The 23,444-nt window shown below is 41.5% G+C and overlaps 1 protein-coding gene across 2 annotated transcripts in view; it reads right to left on the bottom strand.

The window, feature by feature from the left end:
• The window catches only part of adamts17 (ADAM metallopeptidase with thrombospondin type 1 motif, 17), a 526,549-nt gene that overhangs the window by 39,293 nt on the left and 463,812 nt on the right, over positions 1-23,444 (bottom strand). For both annotated transcript variants that reach the window (XM_033627478.2, XM_078162521.1), the window contains 2 exons: positions 14,302-14,461; positions 6,570-6,705 (listed from right to left, as the gene is read on the bottom strand). In XM_033627478.2, coding sequence (XP_033483369.1) covers positions 6,570-6,705; positions 14,302-14,461 — 296 coding nt within the window. The remainder of the gene's footprint in view (positions 1-6,569; positions 6,706-14,301; positions 14,462-23,444) is intronic.

The raw sequence follows: 23,444 nt of genomic DNA, 5'->3' as shown, positions 1-23,444 counted from the left end.
CCCAGCCTCAATCTGGCTCGATATTGAATCCTCTCAGTCCAGATGCCCTTTGTGGAATCTGTTGTTTCTCAACAACTTTAAGTCTGTCAAGGACCTCTGTACTCTAACCCTGTCACTTTTATGTACCTTGAAGGCCTGGAGATCCATCCATATAATAGAGGGTCGTGCTCAGTTAATATCTCCGCTTACCCCTATTCTCAACAACCCAGAGTTTCTGCTTGGCTGTCAAGACCAGAGCTTTAAAACGTGGTACATGCAGGGGGCTTACTAAGCTTGGGGATTTATTCAGTGGCCAGATCTCATTATCTTTTCAGCAGTTACAGTAGTGATACAGGTTATTGAATTGTGAGGGTTTTTTTTTAGATATTTACAACTCAGACACTTTATTGCTAAAGATGCCACATTAATAATCAGTAAAGGCATTGTCTTTACAGGTATCCAATAAACACATTATTGTATTCCATAGAGCCCTAAACCCCAACTCAGCTTTAACCTCCCAAGCTAATAAGCATGCCTGAGAAAGAGACTTGGGCATCACTATTGATGACCTGGAATGGCAGGCAGTGTGGATCCGGTAACACTTTAGATTACGGCCCGCAATTTACACTGTAACTATCGGGTAGTTACGGTGTAATCTTTTGTACTAAGGGTGTACCAGTGTAGTACGTATCAATACATATATGTAGGTACAGGGGAACAAGATGTAAAGTTATGGAATAAGGGGCTAACAATTTGTGAATTTACAGAGAATTTATATGATAGGGTTTTTTAACTATTATAACAGGGTATGTGCGACCTGCTGATCAATAATATGGACGTTTGGGGGGAATTTAGAGAGTACAGGTTTCTTTCCTGTAGCTCATTTAAGTGTTTATTGGCCTCATCTACCAACACCTCTAATTCCATAGAGTCGAATTTCACTTTGCGCTTTCTCTCCAAACTTGCCATGCTGCAAACCATAAAACACGCAAAACCCTCATTTAAATAGGCTGTCTCCAACACGTTTGCACCTGTTGTCATTTGCGCAAGCACTCTTAGTAAATCACCCGCAAACCGCGGTTCAGCCCCACACACAAAATTCTAGATTGCGCAGGCAAATTAGTACACACAAATTGGGATCTTAGTAGATCCGGCCCAAAGTGTTTTGTTTTGGGATTTTTTCACCCCCTTCTTCCTCTTCTAAGGAAGAAGGTGGAAGAAGGATGTTTTTCTATTAATTCAGAATTATTACAACATTGTATAATTTAAATCTGTACTGCAAATTCTGTCATTATTTATTTATTTATTTATTTTAATTTATTGTATAATTTACTGTACAATGTATCACTGGGTGACACACCTACACACGTTATTTATGTATGTCAAAAATGTTTTGTCATCGTTACATAGGCTATATAACATGGGTTAAATGTATGAAATGCCATGATGACAATAAAATAAAGTGACACAGATTTGGTTAAGAAAAACGATAAAAAGCAATGCCAATAAGGCATAATATGTAATAATAATGGTCATAATAATAATAATAATGATAATACTAATAATAATAATAATGATAATAAGGCAAGAGTACTCATGGATGTAGTACTATGTTGTTGTTTTTTAATTAAACTTGTGACCTATAACTTTTCACATCAGCGTCATCAAAATTCAGTGATTTGAATGGGTACGCTTCATTAATATCAAATGACAGCAGGGGTCGACAGTGTTGTCCATCCATCCATCCATCCATCTTCATTCGCTTATCTGAGGCCGGGTCGCGGGGGCAGACAGCCCTCTCCCCGGCAACTCTTTCCAGCTCCTCCTGGGGGACCCCAGGGCGTTCCCAGGCCAGACGAAGACGAGATGCTGTGTATAAGGAAAGAGAAGAAGCTCTCCGCTCGCCCGCACTTTGGCGTACGCTGGTGAGATGAGGCAACGTACCTAATCTGTTTCCTGCTAACCAGAGAGATGTAGATGGCACTGCTGTTAACCTACTTTACAGCAAACATACGGTGGGTAATAACTTGAATATATTTACTGGCACAAAACAGTCTGGTCTGTGGCTCATGTCAAATGTAGCGTTAACTGAGCAAATGAAAGGTGTTGTTGGAGTGTTAGCTCGCTAATCATTTACTAGCTACCGGACGTTCACATCCAAGCTAACGCTGTGCGTCCAGCTAAAAGAGCAAAGCGTTAACGTTAAGTTAAGTTTATTTACTTTATTAATCCCCCTGAGGGGAAATTCAATGTTTTCACTCTTGCTTGTCAATTACACACAGGTCCGAAAGACACACACATGCACAAAGAGGACCTATACATGCACAGAGTGGAGAGATGTCAGCGTGAGGGGGCTGCCCTTGATGAGGCGCCCTGAGCGGTTGGGGGTTCGGTGCCTTGTTCAAGGGCACCTCGGCAGTGCCCAGGAGGTGAACTGGCACCTCTCCAGCCACCAGTCCACGCTCCATATTTTATGATCCCTGCAGCTTTTACAACCTGACACTTCTGATTGCTCTAATAGAATTTAAAGTGTCATTACATTCAATGCAATAGAATATATGCATGTGGGTTTGTGTCTTACAGATGCAGAAACATGTTCAGGTGATTTTATTCACATAGGAACTTTCAGTAAGCTAATCTGCTAACATTACTGTCCTGTCGTGCGCTACAGCACTGAAGTTAGCTTACGACTCGTCGCATGTGATTAAGGATGAGAGGAAAAGTTTAGGGGAACATAAATAATGATATTTAGTGGCGGATTCTCCATTTTTGCACCACTTATACTTATTAAAGTGTTAGTGTTATACATCGTAGCAAAGGTCTTAATGCTGTTAAACACAGTTTAAAAATTTTGAAACCTTTATTTTGCTTATGAAAAAAGGGTGATTTCACTGATAATTATGAATCAAAAACCACTAACGTTATACTTAGACTTGTCAAATCTAGACTAAATAACTAAGGACACTTACTAAGACTCACTAAAACACAGTTTAAAATTTGTGAAACCTTTATTCTTTTGGGGAAAACTGAAAAAAGGCAATTTCACTTCGTTTTTCCCCACCCAGACCACATTAAACAGATTTGACAATGTATTCTTAAGAGATATTGTGTGATCGTATTTCAAAAGGTAAAAATATGTCTAAGTATAATAAGTATAGTGTTTTGATCTGGACCTGGTCTAATGTGGTTGATGGAGAAATATCAGTGAAATCGCCCTTTTGCTGTTTTCATAAGCAAAATAAAGGTTTCACGATTCCGAAACTGTGTTTTAAGGCTTTTGCTATGATGCATAACACTCTTTAATAAGTGTAAGTGGTGCAAAACAGGAGAATGAACCATTAATAACATTTCCCAGAACTTTCACTTAACTAGGAATCGGAAGCTACAAATCAGAAGCTAACTTTAGTGTTGTTACTGCACTGGCTAAACTTTCCTCCTTTGAACTTACATACACTTATTATTGCTTTGCTGTCGATTAGCAGCATATCAAACATGTCGTATGCTGCATTTAGGTTTTTGTCAGTAAAATAAAATAAAAGGGAAAGTCACTCATGCTTCTGGTTTCATGGCTTATTGCTAGATGACTACTGTTGTTGCAAGCTTGTTCCACACGGTAATTGGAAATTAACTGCAACTTTTCCATTATTAATGTGCTACATATTTGTAATGGTCTGTTGACAAACTAGAAATTAGGCGCTGATTTTAGTTAGCTATACAGTATTTCTTGTATAGCCTTATGTAGACCATTAATATTGTATTTATTCACATCTAGAGTGCCAGCGATGATGGCTTTGCGGCTGTGTGGCCAACAGTTTGATGGCTTCTCACCAACTGGGAGACATCATGGCTGTCAGAAATCCAGATATCTCAGACTATATATTATGGTTAAGAGACTGGAATTAACAGTTTTTCTCTATAGGTTCAACATATGGACAAGGTGCACCAGCTTCTTTCCCCTCATCTCAACCTCAACCCTGTCATCTTCATCAGGAGTGGAAAGGAAGATGAAAAAGAAGGACAAAATGAAGCAATGCAAGAAAAACTAAGAAATAAAGAATTAAATGCTATCAGTTTACTTATTTTGAAATAAGAAGTATGTTAAGTAAAGGCTCTAAGTTAAGGATGTAATATTTAGTTTTTTATATGATATACAATGTACAATTTACATTTAGTATTATAGCCCACATACCCTGTACTTACCCTGTAACTAAATGTAACTATGGGGAATTATTTTAGCGCTTTAGAATACAGCCCGCATACCCTGTACTTACCCTGTAACTAAATGTAATTATGGGGAACTATTTTAGTGCTTTAGAATACGGCCTGCATACCCTGTACTTACCCTGTAACTAAATGTTACTACAGGGGAATGAGTAGCACTTTAGAATACAGCCCGCATACCCTGTACTTACCCTGTAACTAAATGTAACTATGGGGAACTATTAGCGCTTTAGAATACAGCCCGCATACCCTGTACTTACCCTGTAACTAAATGTTACTACAGGGGAACTATTGGTGCTTTAGAATACAGCCCGCATACCCTGTACTTACCCTGTAACTAAATGTTCCCCTGTAGTAACAGGGGAACGAGTAGCACTTTAGAATACAGCCCGCATACCCTGTACTTACCCTGTAACTAAATGTAACTATGGGGAACTATTAGCGCTTTAGAATACAGCCCGCATACCCTGTACTGACCCTGTAACTAAATGTTAGTACGGGGGAACTATTGGTGCTTTAGAATACAGCCCGCATACCCTGTACTTACCCTGTAACTAAATGTAACTATGGGGAACTATTAGCGCTTTAGAATACAGCCCGCATACCCTGTACTTACCCTGTAACTAAATGTTACTACGGGGGAACTATTGCTGCTTTAGAATATAGCCCGCATACCCTGTACTTACCCTGTAACTAAATGTAACTATGGGGAACTATTGGTGCTTTAGAATACAGCCCGCATACCCTGTACTTACCCTGTAACTAAATGTAACTACGGGGGAACTACTGGTGCTTTAGAATACAGCCCGCATACCCTGTACTTACCCTGTAAATAAATGTAACAACAGGAAAACTACCACTGCATATATCACTTGTTCTGTAAATACAGAGGACAATGTGAGATGTTTGTTTTGATTTTACTTGCCTCAAAACATGGAAGAACAAACTGTAAATTAACTGCACAGTAAGCTGTCAGTAAAACATATCAAGCATATGCGTTGTGTTTTATCTTGCTATATTTGTATTTATTTACTGGGATGAAAGGAGAGCGTGCACAGAGCTGGAAAAAGGTGAGCTTGCATGTTGAGGAGCCATAATGCCGGACGAACACAATTGCCAGGGAGAAGACCTTCAACATTTTAATGACTTCAAAATTGTCAACGTGTTTACACCAAAACACAAGTGAGTCACATTTAGGGTGGGTGAATTCTGTCTGCCGACAGCAAGCGGAGTCATGAAGTCATAAACGAACATCCAGTAATGTAAAGCTGGTGAGGTGAGTGACAGCTGAGACGGTCTTCAGATGCCAACAGTGTGCATGACAACATACTGTCCCCTGGATCTTTGTTCCGAAGTAAACACACAGATGTACCCTGTAGTTGTATAGGCTACCTGCTGAAAATATAAAGGAACAATGTAGATTGTTTGTTTGTAATTAGGTCATTTTGAAATAAAATCACATCTGATTTATTACTTGCTGCAGAAGTCTTCACTCCATCTTCCCTCCGATTCCTTTTCAGTTTTATTGTCATACTGTACCCTGTTATAATAGAATAAGTACCCTGTACTTAAAAATACCTACCGTATACGTTCTCTCTAAATTCCCCCCAAACATCCATATTATTAATCAGCAGGTCGCGCATACCCTGTTATAATAGAATAGGTACCCTGTACTTAAAAATACCTACCATATACGTTCTCTCTAAATTCCCCCCAAACATCCATATTATTCATCAGCAGGTCACACATACCCTGTTATAATAGAATAGATACCCAGTAGTTAAAAATACCTATTGTATAAGTTCTCTCTAAATTCCCCCCAAACATCCATATTATTGATCAGCAGGTCGCACATACCCTGTTATAACAGAATAGGTACCCAGTAGTTAAAAATACCTATTGTATAAGTTCTCTGTAAATTCCCCCCAAACGTCTATATTATTGATCAGTAGGTTGCACATACCCTGTTATAATAGGTACCCAGTAGTTAAAAATACCTATTGTATAAGTTCTCTGTAAATTCCCCCCAAACATCCATATTATTGATCAGCAGGTCGCACATACCCTGTTATAAAAGAATAGGTACCCAGTAGTTAAAAAAAACCTATAATATAAATTCTCTGTAAATTCACGAATTGTTAGCCCCTTATTCCATAACTTGACATCTTGTTCCCCTGTACCTACATATATGTACTGGTACATACTACACTGGTACACCGTTAGTACAACAGATTACACCGTAACTACTCGATAGTTGCGGTGTAAATTGCGGGCTGTAATCTAAAGCGTTACCGTGGATCCTTGCTATGGAAATATCTATCTGCAATCGAACCAAATCTACTCAGCGGGCCTGTGTGTGTTTGTCTCACCTATACTGGCAGGGGTGAGAGTTGCAGAGTCGTACTTGGGGGTGTGGTCGGTTCTCAGGTTGACAGTAGCTATCATTGACCACTTCCATGGTTTTATTGGCTATCCTCATACAGGAAACCACTGTCTTCCTCTCACCTGCACACACACACACACACACACACACACACACACACACACAGGTCAGTGCCCCTTCTGTTCTGAGGAGCAAAAACATTCCACAACAACTGTTGCGAGGGGACTGGTATGAGGCTTTCAGGAGTCAAACTTTTCCAGCACAATGTTCAGAAAATGCTTTTATCATGGCTTTGTATTTCAATAAAATTTGATGCATCAAAGAAAACAAACCACTTCAGACTATTGAGATACAATTTACATCCTGATCTCTCCTTAGAATCCACCGCAGATAAAGCTATATTCATGTGTGCGGCTTATATCCCTCCATCAGAATCCCCTTATTATAATAAAAATAGCTTCTCAATTCTTGAAGATGAAATCAATCACTACCAGGCCCAAGCAAACATAGTGATCTGTGGGGACCTTAACGCCAGAACAGGCATAGTTCCAGATTCTATTAACCCACAGGAAGACAAGCATATGCCTGGCCAAATTAGCATTCCCCTCCCATCATCATCACATCACCGCAGGAACAACTTTGACAAAACTGTCAACAAAAGTGGGAACCAACTGTTGCAGCTTTGTAGAAGAGTCAACTGACTCAAATATTTTCTGGAAAAAAAAGGGCACTCTTTCAGTAAACCACACGAGGAAGAATTGGCTATTCAAAATGGTGGAATATGGAAACATTTTGAAAATCTGTATAGTACTATTACACTAAATTTGGCCTAGAATGATCTCAACAAATTACAAATTCTCCAATCAGTCGTTAAAGACAATCAGAACCCTTTTGATTATCAAATTGCTGAGGAGGAGTGAGTCCAGCTGCTCTTTCATGGTCTGCACAGCGCTGTCTTTCTTCTGAAGCTCCTCAAATAGTTGGTCTGGCTGAGATCCAGACCTGGCAACCAAGGAAGGCCAGTGGCCCTGTGCATATTTCAAATAAAATGCTGAAATTTAGCAGCCACAAGTTCAACACTGCTATAATAAAATTATTCAACCTTGTTATGAACATTGGATATTTTCCTGACATCTGGAGCAAAGGAATTTTCACAACAATCTTTAAAAATGGAAATAAATTTGACCCAAACAGTTACTGAAGCATATGTGTCAGCAGCAATCTGGGGAAGTAATTCTGCAGCATCCTAAACAGCTGCTACAGACGATATCTATACTCTCCATACTCTCACTAACAAACATGTACACCAAAAAAACAAAAAAAACAAAACAAAACAAAACATTCTCTTGTTTCATGGATTTCAAAAATGCATTTGACTCAATTTGGTATAACAGTCCTGAAATTAATTTAAAAAGGTGTGGGGGGAAAACTTATGATATAATTAAAAAAAATTGGCAATATGGAAATAGATTTCTTCTAGCAAAGTAGGGGGATGAAACAGGGCTGCAGTCTCAGCCCCACCTTGTTTAACATTTATATTGATGAATTAGCAAAATCATGAGGACAGTCAGATATCCCTGGTCTCAGCCTTTCTTCCAGAAACGACCCAGGTGTCAGGGAAACCATATCAGGTTCCTCCTAGGCTCGACTGACATAGAACACACACAGCTACACGTTTGGGACTAAAAATAACCTCAACAGGAAATTTCAGTCTGGCCTTTAATGATCTTAGAGACAAGGGAAGGAGAGCTTTCTATGCTATAAAAAGTCTTTGAACATAGATATACCTTTTTTTTTATTTTTTTTATTATGGATCTCCATTAGTCTTCACAAAGAATCTGGCTCACAATTTTCCAATCTTTAATCAAAGCGACTTTACTGTATTAGTGATGTGTCGGTCGCGAACGAAATGGCTCATAGAGCCGGCTCTTTGAAGTGAATGACGCCGCTTTGGGGTTTTTTTTGGGTTTTTTTTCTATTCAAGCCGCACATGATTGGTCAATATGTGTGGTGTCATCTGTGTGTCCGCGGTGAGCAGAAGGGGGAGGGGCAGGGGTTACAGGCACACACAGCACAGTGAGCACATGAACAGGAGGGAGGGAGACAGAGAGAGAAAGAGAGCAGGTGCTACAGAGAGAGACAACATGCTGGAAAGGTAAAAAAAAAAAGTTGAGAAAATGAATACAGCAGGAAAAGCAGTAAAATTTGGAATCATTTCAATTACACTGACAATACAAGGGCAGAGTGTAGAGTCTGAGAAAACTACATCAACTAATGGACATCTACCACAAAAACCCAAAACAAACTTAAAAGCTATTTGGCCCTAAACAGACAGTACACAATGCTAAACTATCTGACCACAGATCAGAAACTGAAAAAGACACTAACTATGTACAGCCTCAGTCATCACAGCCTGGCCATAAAGACTGGCCGACACAGGCAGACCTGGCTACCTGGAAAAGACAGGCTGTGTCAGCTCTGTCCTCAGAGACAGGTAGAGACAGAGCAACATTTCCTGCGACAATGTAGCACATATAAAGACAGCAGAACAAAGTTCTTTACAAAAATTAAATGTAAACGCCAAGATTTTGGTTCATTCTCTGACCAGAGAGTTAATCTCATCACAGTTCACAGTCTGCCTTTTATGTACTCCTTCACTTAATACGTTTTTTTCTCTCCTTTAAAATGTATGTCTATTCATTTGTAATAATACATTGTTAATAATTGTTTTTAAATTTGTAATGTCTTAAATTGTAATTGTGCTTTGGCAATCAGAATCAGAATCAGCTTTATTCGCCAAGTACGTATGTACATACAAGAAATTTGACTCCAGTAGACTTGCTCTCAATGTACCAGAATTGACATAAGTAGAGAGAGAAAGAGAGAGAGAGAGAGAGAGAGAGAAAGAAAGAGAGAGAGAGAGGCGAAGTGGATAAATCCGTGTACCCTTTGTTCTTTTATTTTTCCATTTCAAAACCAAATCAGAAAAACAATCTTGTTCTTCTCTTTTTCTGATTTAAAACCAGAACAGAAAAACGAGAAAACAGAACAACAGAAATCACACGTTTTGTAGTTATTTTTTTGTTTTAAAATGAAAACAGAAGAACGTGAAAATGAAGTTTTTAATTTCTTTGATTTGTTATTGTGATATTTGCATAAATTCGGGGAATGCTTGGAGATCAGTGGAGGAACTTTTGAACCTCACAGGGGATCGCTCCATTCTCAACTAAGTGTTGTTTCAGACACCGAATTGGAAACGGCTGTGGTTTCTGCAATAAACAGGGTATGTATGTATGTATGTATGTGTATATATATATATATGTATATATGTATGTATGTATGTACAGTACAGGCCAAACGTTTGGACACACCTTCTCATTCAATGCGTTTTCTTTATTTTCATGACTATTTACATTGTAGATTCTCACTGAAGGCATCAAAACTATGAATGAACACATGTGGAGTTATGTACTTAACAAAAAAAGGTGAAATAACTGAAAACATGTTTTATATTCTAGTTTCTTCAAAATAGCCACCCTTTGCTCTGATTACTGCTTTGCACACTCTTAGCATTCTCTCCATGAGCTTCAAGAGGTAGTCACCTGAAATGGTTTCCACTTCACAGGTGTGCCTTATCAGGGTTAATTAGTGGAATTTCTTGCTTTATCAATGGGGTTGGGACCATCAGTTGTGTTGTGTAGAAGTCAGGTTAATACACAGCCGACAGCCCTATTGGACAACTGTTAAAATTCATATTATGGCAAGAACCAATCAGCTACCTAAAGAAAAACGAGTGGCCATCATTACTTTAAGAAATGAAGGTCAGTCAGTCCGGAAAATTGCAAAAACTTTAAATGTGTCCCCAAGTGGAGTCGCAAAAACCATCAAGCGCTACAACGAAACTGGCACACATGAGGACCGACCCAGGAAAGGAAGACCAAGACTCACCTCTGCTTCTGAGGATAAGTTCATCCGAGTCACCAGCCTCAGAAATCACAAGTTAACAGCAGCTCAGATCAGAGACCAGATAAATGCCACACAGAGTTCTAGCAGCAGACCCATCTCTAGAACAACTGTTAAGAGGAGATTGCGCGAATCAGGCCTTCATGGTCAAATAGCTGCTAGGAAACCACTGCTAAGGAGAGGCAACAAGCAGAAGAGATTTGTTTGGGCCAAGAAACACAAGGAATGGACATTAGACCAGTGGAAATCTGTGCTTTGGTCTGATGAGTCCAAATTTGAGATCTTTGGTTCCAACCGCCGTGTCTTTGTGAGACGCAGAAAAGGTGAACGGATGGATTCCACATGCCTGGTTCCCACTGTGAAGCATGGAGGAGGAGGTGTGATGGTGTGGGGGTGTTTTGCTGGTGACACTGTTGGGGATTTATTCAAAATTGAAGGCACACTGAACCAGCATGGCTACCACAGCATCCTGCAGCGACATGCCATCCCATCCGGTTTGCGTTTAGTTGGACCATCATTTATTTTTCAACAGGACAATGACCCCAAACACACCTCCAGGCTGTGTAAGGGCTATTTGACCAAGAAGGAGAGTGATGGAGTGCTGCGGCAGATGACCTGGCCTCCACAGTCACCGGACCTGAACCCAATCGAGATGGTTTGGGGTGAGCTGGACCGCAGAGTGAAGGCAAAGGGGCCAACAAGTGCTAAACACCTCTGGGAACTCCTTCAAGACTGTTGGAAAACCATTTCAGGTGACTACCTCCTGAAGCTCATCGAGAGAATGCCAAGAGTGTGCAAAGCAGTAATCAGAGCAAAGGGTGGCTATTTTGAAGAAACTAGAATATAAAACATGTTTTCAGTTATTTCACCTTTTTTTGTTAAGTACATAACTCCACGTGTTCATTCATAGTTTTGATGCCTTCAGTGAGAATCTACAATGTAAATAGTCATGAAAATAAAGAAAACGCTTTGAATGAGAAGGTGTGTCCAAACTTTTGGCCTGTACTGTATGTATGCGTATGTATGAATGGTTATGTATGTATGTAAAGGGTTTTTATAATACGGGATTATCCCTTAGCTACTAAATCAATAAGGGACGCAATTGGTCCCGTAGTATTTTCGTGCACTCTCTTATCAGGCAGCTCTAGTAAGTCTTTAAAAACTCTCCAGCTAATTCAGAATGCAGCGGCACATGTACTAACAGGAACTAAGAAACGAGATCATATTTCTCCTGTTTTAGCTTCTCTGCACTGGCTCCCTGTAAAATCCAGAGTTGAATTTAAAATCCTACTGTTAGCTTATAAAGCTCTAAGTGGGCCAGAGCCTTCATCTTCCTGTTGCAGTCCGGGAGGCAGACACTGTCTCCACATTTAAGACTAGACTTAAGACTTTCCTCTTTGATAAAGCTTATAGTTAGGGCCGGCTCAGGCTTGCCTTGTACCAGCCCCTAGTTAGGCTGACTTAGGCCTAACTTAAAAGGCCTAGGGACCTCCTATAATGCACCGGCCACCTTCTCTCCTTCTCTCTCTCTCTCTCTCTCTCTCTCTCCTTTGCTAACACTCATGTCCTGTTACTGCATCTCGCTAACTCGACTATACTGAATGTCACTTACTTGGCATCTTCTCCGGAGCCTTCGTGCTCCACTGTCTCGCAGGTTAACTTATATCGCAGCGGTGCCTGGATAGTGTGACGTGTGTGGTTGTGCTGCTGCCGTGGTCCTGCCAGATGCCTCCTGCTGCTGCTGTTATCATTAGTCATACTTCTACTGTTATTATACACATATGATTATTGTCACATATGTATACTATCATATATTAATATATACTTTCAACATATTGTACCACAATAGCCAGAATTATAATTATAATATTATTACTTTCATTAATGTTGTTGTAAGCTATTACCGTTACGTCTGTCCTGCATCTCTCAATGTCTCTGTCTCTCTCTCTGTCTCTCTTTCTGTCTCATTGTGTCATATGGATTAATGTTAATTTATTATTTATTACATCTATTGCATGTCTGTCGTCCTGGAAGAGGGATCCCTCCTCAGTTGCTCTTCCTGAGGTTTTTACCATTTTTTTCCCCCCGTTAAAGGTTTGTTTTGGGGGAGTTTTTCCTTATCTGCTGCGAGGGTCCTAAGGACAGAGGGATGTCATATGCTGTAAAGCCCTGTGAGGCAAATTGTGATTTGTGATATTGGGCTTTATAAATAAAATTGAATTGAATTGAATACATACATACATACATATACATACATACCCTGTTTATTGCAGAAATCACAGCCATTTCCAATTAGGCGTCTGAAACAACACTTCTCCTCCGAAGGTTGAGCTCCATGCAGAATCTCCTGACGCTCATTATGGAACACAGCGTGGCCCCTTCATGCTGCAAAATGCCGCTCTCAAAAAGTTCACAGATCAGGTCTGGATAAGGCTGGAGTGCGGCCATAACTAGGCTAAGTAGTTGAGAATGGAGCGCTCCTCTGCGAAGTTCAAAAGTTCCTCCGCAGATCTCCCAGCATTCCCCGAATTTATCCAAATATCAAAATACCAAAACAAAGAAATTAAAAACTTCATTTTCACGTTCTTATGTTTTGTAGTTATTTTTTTGTTTTAAAATTAAAACAGGTGATTTCTGTAAAAAAAACAAACAGAAGAACGAGATTGTTTTTCTGATTTGGTTTTGAAATGGAAAAAAAAATTAAGGGTACACAGATTTGGATAGATTCATGATTATTTGTAGGCATTATTAAATCAACTTGATGCTTTGAAGACAGAAATTTCATTGCCAATGGATAAACCATGCCCATTCTGCTGGAATGCAGATGACAGAGATGGATCATTTTGTTTGTTGAACAGATACCAGTACAGATACAGATAATGACGTCTCAGTACACCTCTATGAGGAAGGAAGGATTTCAAATAGTGCTGTCCACTGTGCTGTACAGAGCTTATGAAAAAAATAAAAATAAAAATTGCATTTAACATTCTTTAGTCTTCGCTCTCAGCACTGTTGCATCATGTTTTGTCAAATCAGATCAGATGAGAGAAAGTTCTTAAAACCCAATATCGCATACAGTGTCTAATGGTTTCTGACCCCATATAATCTCTCTTAGAAAGCAGGGATAAACTTCCCAAGCATCAATACTAATAGCCAAAACACTGGCAGAGGCAATCAAAAGAGAAAAAAAACATTTACAAAAACCTTTTCATAATCATAATCGGGCAGCACGGTAGTGTGGTGGTTAGCACTCTCGCCTCACAGCAAGAGGGTTGCCGGTTCGATCCCGGGTGTAGGAGCCCTTCTGTGCGGAGTTTGCATGTTCTCCCCGTGTCAGCGTGGGTTCTCTCCGGGCACTCCGGCTTCCTCCCACAGTCCAAAGACATGCAGATTGGGGACTATGTTAATTGATAACTCTAAATTGTCCATAGGTGTGAATGTGAGCGTGAATGGTTGTCTGTCTCTATGTGTCAGCCCTGCGATAGTCTGGCGACCTGTCCAGGGTGTACCCTGCCTCTCGCCCGATGTCAGCTGGGATAGGCTCCAGCCCCCCCGCGACCCTCAAGAGGATGAAGCGGTTAGAAGATGAATGAATGAATGAAAGATCATAATCATAATCATAATCAATCTTACACAATTTGACTGTTGAAACAACCTGATTTCCACACAGAGAAACATGATGATTTGTGTGCAACCATGTTTAATAGATTACAAGCCAATCTTAGTGTATATGAATGTGTGTGTCTGTGTGTTACCTCCTCCACATTGGACAGTACAGTCCTGCCAACTGCTGTGCGTCCAGATGTAGAGGTACTCTGGTTCCTTCTGCTCCTCACTGCTCCTGTCCTGAGTTGTGTTCAGGGACACTGTGTACTCATAGTGGATCCCATAGCTCTGATCATGAAAGAGTAACACCTGGAAACACAACAGAGAGGGGTTTAAAGACTAGGGAAACTGTGCTCAAAGGGGGAAGCACACTGAGAATTCATGCACCTCATCTGATGCACATTAACTGGCTTTCCAATGGCATCAGATTTGAAATGCCAACACCACAGACACAGCCCTATTTTAGGAAAAGGTCACTATTTAGGGAAAGGTTTTATATGTTATGAATACCCTTGTGTCAGTTTAGTATTTCATTAATTATCATCATTTCATTTTCAAAGGTGAGCAGTGGAAAAAAGTGAGCAAACATAGCCAATTGTGCAGTATTTGCTTTGAATTAACAGTTTTTCCATGGGCCCAGGTCAAAGTTTCCACAACAACTTCACAGCAGGGAACATCTGTGCAGTTGTGGTCCTGCTTGGTAAGTTCTTATCTTAGTTCAGGCTGTTCTCATGCACTGTTCATATGTTTTGCTATGAAATGTAGTCCACCAAAATTCATATATATCCCACATAAAGGTGAGCTGGTAATTCGTACATAACCCATGTGTTTTGGAAGGCTTTGATTACAAGACTTGACGGGAGTAAATGAGCATGTGGTCCTGGGTGCTCCTTAAGGAGGCAGGCTGGGGCAGTGGATGGGTCAGAAAACACAGGATTTTTCCCAGGAGACCACTGTTCAGATCCGTGTGAACTTTGAGTCATTTTAAGGTACGTCCTCAACACGTTTCTTTTCCTAACCCTAACCACAGTAACTTTACTTGCCTAAACCTAACCTCAATTCGTGGGGCACTAATTTGTAGCATATCATATGAACTGTTGTGTTTGCATTTTGGTAGGATATCATACTAACTGTTGTATTAGGATAAGATATTGATCAAATAGGAATCAAACGAGAGTACAAACATGTTGTGTCGTGTCATTTAATGATCGCACACTGTTAAATGTTATAAAACAGGCAGCAGAGTTTGTGATAAAATAATGCTGAAAACACACTAAAAAGCAGTGAAGTGTGGCCAGCAACAATTAAATTTTTTCTGTGATCAGGGAAATTACTAGTTACTAGTTACAAATTACTCTCAAAATTTAATATATTATATATTACTGGTTACCTTCATTTGAAAGTTCAGAATATTACTCTCTTACTCTGTGTAGAGTAATAAGTCTTACTACACTACTTTTGCCTTACTTTCACCAAAATAAGCTCATCATATAAAACATAATAAACAAATGTTGAGGTTAGCACTACAAACAGAATGGCGTGTGAGTTAGTCACTATGAAAAACGTAAATTAATACACCGGAGCTGGAGGACTCACCTGCCAGTTCCCGGTGTGCCTGTCAGCTACAGCAGCACCAGAGAGAGTTATGCATAAGAACGGGAATGTGTGCCAGTTCTGCTCTGCAGTTGTAGGTGTAGCATATGATTACGCTGGATGTGTAGAATTTATTGTAAACTAGCAACAATATGTGTGTGGACTGGTGCAACCAGAAGATAGCAGATTTGGTTAAGGAGGAGAAATTATAATGATGGCAATATCAAAGGAAGACTCCGACACTGAAATGTGCTTAATAGGTACCATGTATTGAAGTGAAAAAATGAATAAATAAATAAACAAATTAAATATAAAGAGTGGCCATACAAAATCAGATTCAATAGAAAATTGTAATAAATCAAAATATACCAAATGCCAATGTAAGTAACAATAAAGTTGTCACTTCAAAGCTAGCTTAACATTATTTAAGATCTGGTGCACCGAGCAATAAGTACTTTGGATCCAAGCAGATAAATGCTGTGTTCTTTCCACTAATTCAACTGATAGTTAAACCAAAAGAAATGAAAACATTACAGTGCAATTTCAACATAAACAACCAAAATACCCCAACTCAAAACTGTTTGAAATAGTGGACCTCTTCACACGCCATGAGTTTCCCGTGTCCAACGCAGTCCAAACGGGGGGAAAAAGTCAATTAGTCCAAAAATCAATTAGTCAGTCAAGGAGGGGTTAATGTGCTGTTCCAAGGGATACCTGAGTGTGTGTGTGTGTGTGTGTGTGTGTGTGTGTGTGAAGGGGGGAAAAAAAGATGAATGGGGCTGGCCTGCAGTGTGGCCTACTGCTTTGGCAGGTGAGATGCTGGTTGCAGTAGATCGAAGTTGTTCTTGGTCCAGTTTAGGTTCGAATTAGCTTGCCATCATGCGTTCTTCATGCTCAAGTTTCTCCATAGTCAAAAAGCCTGGCCTGTGTTAAGCAAAAGGCCTTCATTTAGCTTCATGTGCTTTCATTGAAATCCCACAAAATAAATTAAACAAAACAAAACAAATACATGTACAAGTATGTATATATATATATATATATACATATATATACAGTATCTATTTCATTACATGCATAATGTCTTTTTAAATGTAACCATCTGCATACAAAAGTGACACAGTTAAACTTTCATACATTGGATCAGGTTAAACTTCCATACCGTGAATTAACCCGGAGCCAGGCGCAGCACCGCATTAGCCTGTCAGCTGGTGGCTAACCAGCAAATGAACAAACAACAAGCTACACACTAGTGACACACAACAGCGGTACGTTTGTTTAACTTATAAGACAGTGTGTAAATGACTGCTGGTGATGAATGTTAAATATCTGACATGTTAACATGTGACATGAGTTACCAACATGCATGTTGCTAACATGCATGTAGCTAACAATAACACGTCAACTCACCAATTCACTCATCAAGAGCCTTCACGCAACCAGAGTTCCTCAGCAGGGTTTCACACAGGGTAGCCGTCTACAAGCCATAAAGTTCAACCATCACACCTCATGTTAACCGGTTTAAATGTTGAAACATGCGGGTAACAAACATTTCACCACTGACCTGCAGCTGCTCCGCTCTCAGCGTCTCCATTCATCTGACTAAGCAGCGTACCCACTTCCTGTTAGTAGCGCTGAGGCTACTCCATTGCGGCTCTGATTGGCTACTTAACTCACGTGACATTCATTCACACAGTTTCACATAGTTTCATATAGTTTAGTTTTATTTACCCACTAGAGACGTGGGTGACATCCTCCCCCCCTAAATCCATGCACGTCCCGTTTCATGCCAAGCGGTTACACAACATGAACTTGGGAACTACAGGAGGACTGTGACACCTCATGCCCATCCAAGGCTGCAGTACAGGCTAGGGACAGACTTTGGAAAAGAGACTGCACTACATGGATCAAGGGATTGCCTAACTGGTGGTACTGAAACCTCCGAGGGGGTTCTCTGTGTCTATGTGAGTGTCTGAAGGAACTGCCCGCTTCTGCTGGATCACTGGCAGTGTCAACTGGTTCAGTGGGTATGTCAGCCACATCAGTCTCAGGTTCCCCAGATGGCTCAACTTCAGGTAAGTGTCCGTCCAGTAGGACTTCAATAGGTTGATTTTTCTCCACAGATTCCGGTAAGTTGTTTTCCTCCACAGATCCAGGTAAGTTTTCCTCCACAGAACTGAGGTCATGCATAGGATTCTTGGCCCGAGGCAGGTGACCTGCAACTAACTGTGATGGCAGAGGGACAGGGTTTACAGAGGGGTCAGCTTGGTGGGTCTCCATCTCAGCTCCAGCCGTGAGATCGCTCCCCACAGTGAATTGAACTGTCGGCTGAACATGGCCTCCCAAGTCCCAACAACCAGATTCTTCATCCTCATAATCAACAGTGTCAGTTTCATCACTGCCTCGGTGATGCCGTGTTCGTGGCCTACGAACAGGTGACGGCTGAGGGAGTTCTGCAGCCGCCATGGGAAGAAACCCACAGGGAAGAAGAAGATCTCGGTGCAAGGTGCGGTTAGGCCCACCTTTGTTCTCCGGCTATACAGTATAGACAGGGAGATCTCCTGCACGCTTGATCATCACATAGACATCAGCTTCCCACTTGTCCATGAGTTTGTGCTTGCCTCGAATACGCACATTTCTGACCAACACCCTGTCTCCCACTTCCAGGTCTTAAGTAGTTACTTTTTGGTCGAACCAAGCTTTATTTCTCTCTCCCACTTTCAGAGCATTTCAAGAAGCAAGTTGGTAACTTTCTTCCAGTCTGGTTTTGAGGTCTTGCACATACTGAGAGTGAGTTTTGAACTGATCTGCTTTCACAGGCAAGCCGAAGGCTAGATCAACAGGTAGTCAGGGAGAACGTCCAAACATGAGTTCATAAAGGGTGTAACCCATTATGTCACTAGGTGTGCAGTTTTAGGCATGAACCAAGGGCTTGACAAATTCTCGCCACTTTGACTTTTGCTTAGTTTCCAGGGTCCCCAGCATGTTGAGCAATGTGCGGTTAAATTTTTCAACCGGATTTCCCCAGGGATGATATGGAGTTGTCCGAACTTTGGTCAGTGTGCAATCTCTCTGGTATGCCATAATACACAATAAAGTTGTCCCACAAACATTTTGCCACTGTCTTTGCTGTCTGATTGGGAGTAGGGACAGCTACTGCAAACTTTTTGAAGTGGTCAGTTAGCACAAGGATGTCTTTTGTGTTGCTAGTATCAGGTTCCAGAGTGAGGAAATCCATGCATACCAACTCCAGTGGACGAGTGGCTTTGATGTTCACCAAGGGAGCTGCTTTCTCACACAGAGCTTTCTGGTGTATGCAGTGATCGCATGTATTGATTTTTTGTTCCACGGCTGCTGCCATTTTGGGCCCATAAAACCTTGATCGTACAAGGTCAAGTGTTCTCTCAATGCCCATATGTCCCATATCATTGTGTAAGCTCTGCAAGACAAGTGCTCGTAGTTCTTTGGGTAAAACAAGCTGGTAATAAATCTGCTCACCCTCTTGCCTGCGTCTGTACAAGATCTCGTTCTGCAGCTCTAGTTTGTTCCATTCCCTCAGCAAAAGTGGAAGTTCATGGAGCTCAGTACTCACAGTTGGAGGGATCTTTTCTCCAGATTCTATTTGGAATATGTCTTCCCGGATACAGGGGTCAACTCTCTGTTTGTCTTTGAGCTCAGAATGGGACAGCGCTAGAATGACAGGATGTTCTGACCAGGCAGCTCTGACAGATAGTGCTAACGACATCTGGGGGAAGAACTTCTGTGGAGCTGGCATCAGCCAGATGCTGCTGCGTGAAGCGGCTTATTTGATCCTGCTCTTTCTGAGATTGGCTGTCATCCAGGGAGATCTCATGTGGTCTTCAAGAGAGAGCATCGGCGTCAACATTTTGCTTACCAGCCCGGTACTGAAGCTTGAAGTTAAAGCTAGACAGGGCAGCCAGCCATCGGTAGCTGGTGGCATCTAACTTGGCAGAGGTGAGGATGTAAGTGAGGGGATTACTGACCAACTGACCACCATACAAGTAGTCATGAAATTTCTCTGTCACACTCCACTTGAGGGCAAGAAACTCCAGTTTGTGGGCTGGATATTGAGACTCGCTGTGTGACAGCACAAAAGCAATACAGCTGGCAAAAGCAATAGGCCTCAACTTTCCTTCCTGCTCTTGATAAAGGGCGGCTCCCAGTCCAGTGGTGCTGGGGTCAGTTTCGACTCCCTTCACCAATACCACGTGTCCCAGGTAACGGACTGAGGATTGGCAAAACTTGCATTTTTCAGGGGACAGTTTCAGCCCATACTCTTTCAATCGTGCAAGCACTCTCATCAGTCTGGTTTCATGCTCCTCCAGAGTTCAGGAGAAAATGATCAGGTCGTCTAGGAACACAAGGACTTCCTTCAGATGTAATTCACCCATGCATTTTTCCATCAATCGCTGGAATGTACTGGGGGCATTTGTGATTCCCTGGGGCATGCAACTGAACTCCCAGAATCCAAGTGGGGTAACAAAGGCTGTTTTGGCCTTGTCCTTCTCATCCATCTCAATCTGATACTAACCAGATTTCAAATCCAGCACTGTAAACCACTTGGACCCGGTCAAGGCTGAAAAGGTCTCTTCAAGGTTAGGCAGTGCGTAGGCATCCTTCACCGTTTGCAGGTTAAGTTTCCTGTAGTCTATGCAAAGCCGCACATCTCCATTGCGTTTTCGGACTACCACGATAGGTGAGGAGAATGGTGACTCACTCTCTCTTATTACACCGGCTTCAAGCAGATCCTGAAGATGTTTCCGGACCGCCTCGATATCCTGAGGATGAATAGGCCGGGCACGGTGCTTAAAGGGAGTCTCATGTAACTTGATATGATGCTTCACCTTATTGGTACATCCAAAGTCAAGATCGGAATGAGAGAAGACTTCAGGCATAGCACCAAGCTTCTTGGTAAGGTGCTCCTTCCACTCCGGTGGCAAGGGAAAATCACCAAAGTTGAATTTCAAGCCTGAACTGGGTTCTTCCTCAGCGACAGGAGAGCTTGTGACACTGTGCTGAGAGATAACACTGTAAAAGGCTCCAAGTTCAGCAATGACACTGAGAGGGGAAATGGTAATGATCTGCTCTGTGTCATTGGCGACTACTACCGGTACCTTGTAAGGTGCAGTAGAGGGAAGAGTGGCAAGACAACTCTTGATGGATAGCCCTCCTGGCAAAGATAACTGAGTGGGATGTTCAATGATCGCCCATTGATCAATGGAAAGGTCGCAGTGTGACCTGCGGGAATGAGAACCGGGGCCTTGCTGAGCAGCCAGACCACTCCTACTCTGCCCTCTCTATTCTGCTGGTGTCAAAGTTCAAGAGTTTTCAGTACGGCCCTGTAGCCATAGGAACTCGGTTGGTGCCCTGCAATCTCACTGTTGGAATACAGCTCATAGAGTACATCAAGGGTATTGGAGGACTTGTGATGGAGTGTCAGGACACAAGTCAGGGACCACAAGTGCTAACGTTGGCACTTCAAAGTTGGCTCCCAAAAAGTCTTTGGAAAAGGCCACGGACATTTCTACATAGCCCAGATATGGGACTGACTGCCCAGCTGCACCTTCAACCTCTAACAATTTGTTGTTTTTTGTTTGTTTTTTTTCTGTTTCAGCTGCAGCTCCGAGATGAGAGAGTTGTCCCAGCAGCCTCTGCAGAATTGATTCAGGAGATGCTTGTTCACCTCTCCAGCTGGTACGCCACCCCTTTTTACTGTAAGAGTGAAGGATGAACTCTGATTGGCTACTTAACTCACGTGACATTCATTCACACTGTTTCACATAGTTTCACATAGTTTAGTTTTATTTACCCACTAGAGACCTGGGATAGATAGGTATTGTGAATGGAAACATATCTCGCATATAGGCTACTAACATCACCCAGATGTGTTGATCACTGTGACAAGGAAAAAACAAACCAGAGGCCAGCTCCTTATCCCTGCTGCTTTCAGGCGGCCTTAGGACACAAAAGCAGAACAGGATATGTTGTAGGTATATGAATGGAAACACACTGGACATGACAACATACAACAACCTTGGGTTGGTATATTACTTAGTTATTGTTAAAAAAAAGTAATATATTTCTGTAATGTGTTACCCCCAGCATTGCATAGGTCAACATGTCACAGGAGTCACAGGACTCCATTTGCTGTTTGGCTGAGGGTATTCTCTGGCTGCAATTTGTCGGCAAAATTTAAACTATCCGCAACTTGGCTGCATTTTGCCATTGAATCAAACAACCACATCTTAGTGTCAGCTTAGTGCATTTTCTGCATTATTAGGGACCTCGGCTGAAGGGCGAGGACCCTCTTGTTTTTGGTGTGTTTATTATTATTAGGGACCTCGGCTGAAGGGCGAGGACCCTATTGTTTTTGTAGCGTTTATTATTCTTTCTTTCTTTCTTTCTTTCTTTCTTTCTTTCTTTCTTTCTTTCTCCCGCCGCCTCTTTGAGCTGGAATTTGACCCTCTAAACATGCTCAAAAACTCACCAAAATTGGCATGCATGTCAGGACTGGCGAAAAATTTTATGAAATGAAAAAGTGAATCCGAAAAGTGCCAAAATGGCCTCTTTAGCGCCACCTAGCAGTTTAGGCACACTAAAATGGCCGCTGTGGCTTGTAGGAATGACGTAGAAAGATCAAACCAAAACTGGCTTGTTCGTCTCATCGAGACCTACAAATCACGCACTGACACCTCTTACCTAAACCCAACAGAAAGTGAGCTATTTCCCTTTTAATGTAAGATTTCGCCTCAAAAATGCTCTTTTTAAAAATTCCTTAAAAAATCAACTCCTCCTCTCTCTCTCTCTCTCTCTCTCTCTCTCTCTCTCTCTCTCTCTCTCTCTCTCTGTCTCATTGTGTCATGCGGATTACTGTTAATTTATTATGCTGATCTGTTCTGTACAACATGTATTGCACGTCTGTCCGTCCTGGAAGAGGGATCCCTCCTCAGTTGCTCTTGCTGAGGTTTCTACCGTTTTTTTTCCCCGTTAAAGGGGTTTTTTTGGGGAGTTTTTCCTTATCCGCTGCGAGGGTCATAAGGACAGAGGGATGTCGTATGCTGTAAAGCCCTGTGAGGCAAATTGTGATTTGTGATATTGGGCTTTATAAATAAAATTGAATTGAATTGAATCCTACACTGTTTATCGTATCGGCTTCAAATTCGCACACATGACAGATCAACTCGTCCTAATCAGATATTCTGTATAACTTTGTCATTACTCGAATGGTTTGGATTTTATGGCGTCTTCCAGGTGATGTCTTACAAAACCTCCTGACGATTTTTGTGCCACCTACACACACTAAAATGCCCACTGCGACCGGGAGGAATCCCTTTGAAAAACCAAATCAAAACTAGCTTGTTTGTCTCATCAAGACCTACAAATCATGCACCCATACCACTGACCTAAATCCAACAGGAAGTACGCTATTGCCCTTTCAAAGTAAGATGTGTGTGTGTGTGTGTGTGTGTGTGTGTGGTCACACACACCTGACAGGATAACATTGACCAAACAGACCAGCTCATGTGTCTCATTCCTACAATTTCCTAAATAAATGCCTGACAGCAAAAACATGTAAATACAAGATTTCCAGGTCAAACTCTTTTGCCTGATTAAGAACTGGAATCAAATCTGCAGCTACAACTGTGCTGCAGCACCACACGATCAAATACATGTAGTCCTG

This window comes from Epinephelus lanceolatus, chromosome 2 (genome assembly GCF_041903045.1).
Source record: "Epinephelus lanceolatus isolate andai-2023 chromosome 2, ASM4190304v1, whole genome shotgun sequence".
In the NCBI taxonomy this organism is placed as follows: Eukaryota; Metazoa; Chordata; class Actinopteri; order Perciformes; family Serranidae; genus Epinephelus; species Epinephelus lanceolatus.
Note: the sequence above shows the minus strand (reverse complement) of the source record. Positions and strands in the feature narration are given on the sequence as shown.